The sequence below is a fragment of the Lemur catta genome, chromosome 1 (genome assembly GCF_020740605.2).
Source record: "Lemur catta isolate mLemCat1 chromosome 1, mLemCat1.pri, whole genome shotgun sequence".
NCBI lineage: Eukaryota > Metazoa > Chordata > Mammalia > Primates > Lemuridae > Lemur > Lemur catta.
This window is the reverse complement of record NC_059128.1, coordinates 243,096,118-243,098,275: the sequence shown is the minus strand read 5'-3', so window position 1 is coordinate 243,098,275 and position 2,158 is coordinate 243,096,118. Positions and strand designations below refer to the sequence as shown.

General features: G+C 34.2%; 1 protein-coding gene across 1 annotated transcript; it reads left to right on the top strand.

Moving 5' to 3' along the window:
- The first annotated feature begins 204 nt into the window (after nt 1-204).
- Nucleotides 205-1,146, top strand: LOC123642280 (olfactory receptor 5K3-like). Its single transcript, XM_045557254.1, has one exon. The coding sequence runs from the start codon at nt 205-207 to the stop codon at nt 1,144-1,146; it is 942 nt and encodes a 313-aa protein (XP_045413210.1).
- Nucleotides 1,147-2,158: the final 1,012 nt, after the last annotated feature.

Sequence of the window (2,158 nt, the reverse complement as noted above, 5' to 3'; positions counted from 1 at the left end):
TCGGGGTCACAACTAAAGGTCATAGACACTGACACTTTAGGAGGATAAATGTCCCCTAGTAGTATGTGCGGATATATTTCAGAAACAGCAAGGAAAACATGAAGAAGAAACTCTTCTACCTGTTGTAAAGAGAAGATATTGAAAGGAAAATTAAATGCTGTTATATCTTATATCATGATTTCTATCTCAACAGATAAGGTAGAGATGAGTGAGGACAACCACTCCTTGACAACTGAGTTCATCCTCACAGGATTTACAGATCACCCAGCGCTGAAGACCCTTCTGTTCGTGGTGTTCTTTGTCGTCTATGTGATCACCATGGTGGGGAATCTTGGTTTGGTGGTGTTAATTTACACAGAACATCGTCTGCACACACCAATGTACATCTTTCTGGGCAACCTGGCTCTGATGGATTCCTGCTGCTCCTGTGCCATTACCCCCAAGATGTTAGAGAACTTCTTTTCTGAGGACAGAAGCATTTCTCTCTACGGATGTATGGTACAATTTTACTTTCTTTGCCTTGCCGAAACTGCAGACTGCTTTCTTTTGGCGGCAATGGCCTATGACCGCTATGTGGCCATATGCAGCCCACTGCAGTACCACACTATGATGTCCAGGAAACTCTGCATTCAGATAACCACAGGAGCCTACATAGCTGGAAATCTGCATCCTATGATTGAAGTAGGGCTTCTATTTAGGTTAACATTCTGTGGGTCTCATCAAATCAATCACTTTTTCTGTGATGTTCTTCCATTGTACAGACTCTCCTGTGTTGACCCTTATATTAATGAATTGATATTACTTATTTTGGCAGGGTCAATTCAAGTCTTTACTATTGCTATAGTCCTAGTCTCTTATTTCTACATCCTTTTCACAATATTCACAATGAAATCCGAAAAGGGAAGAGGCAAGGCCTTATCTACTTGTGCATCTCACTTTCTCTCTGTCTCAATATTCTATGGTTCTCTTCTCTTCATGTATGCTCAACCAGGTGCAGTTAATGAAGGGGATAAAGATATATCTGTTGCTGTGTTTTATACTTTAGTAATTCCTTTATTAAACCCTTTTATTTATAGTCTAAGAAATAAAGAAGTAATAAGTGTTATGAAAAAAATATGGAGAAGAAAAAGTTTTGTAACATTCTGAAATAAGTATCATCTCCTCTGGAAAACTGATTTCAACTTATTTGATTTATTCTAACAGATACTGAGAAAGTGGGAAAAGGCCACTTTGAGTATAAAATATTAAATTATTAAACATGATGTATGAGTCAAAAATATTGGAAAAAAGAGATTCTGCTAAAATGTTCTTCAAAGTCTAAGCTACTAGAGTTCATCAGGAGTGAACTAAATCATTATTTGTGAGGTCTCAAATTGTGTCAGAATGTAATTATTCACAATTTTCAACATATCCAACAAATAGTAGGAGTAATAGTATATATAAAGGAAGCCTCCATTTACTATTGTTGGTAAATTTCTAGAATCCCAAAGCATAATCTTGCAAACTCAGGCACAATTCAAGTTCTCAAATATTAGTCCCTTCTTAAGCAGCACAATCTGTGAGAAGTAAACGGTCTGCTTGAATTTGATTCTCAACTTTATTTGATTTCTTTCAAGAGTTTATATTTGAAAATGTATTCATGCAGAATATGTATTCTCTAATCAAGAATATTTTCATATTTAGTGTTAGTCATTTCACTGTCAAGTTCTCTAAGATAGAATATCTGATAATGGTGATTTATCACTCTGTGGTTGAAAATAATGCTATTCATAATGAAATCATTATAAATTTTAATGTGTTCATGTAGTTTACTTATTTGGCCATCACCTATGATAGTATAATTTCTGAATATATCGATTAAATCAAGTTGGTCTTCTCCCTGATATCATTACTTGCCTCATTTGTCATCAGGAGTACCAAATACTTATACTAATTCCAATGAAAAGTATTGATATATTCATAGCATTAATGAAAGATGAAGATGCTGTTTAAGTATAAATGTGGCAAAAAATTTTTAAAATCCTAAACTTTTAAAAAATATTTATTTATCTATTAAATGTACAATGTGAAAGAAAAAATAATTTACTGAAAATGTACTATTAATATCTGCTAGGCACTGAGCTAGACTTTTCATACATATTCCCAACCAGTTAGCCAT

Excerpts from the sequence above, each read along its gene's own strand:
- LOC123642280 (XM_045557254.1), top strand. The coding sequence starts at position 205 with ATGAGTGAGGACAACCACTCCTTGACAACTGAGTTCATCCTCACAGGA.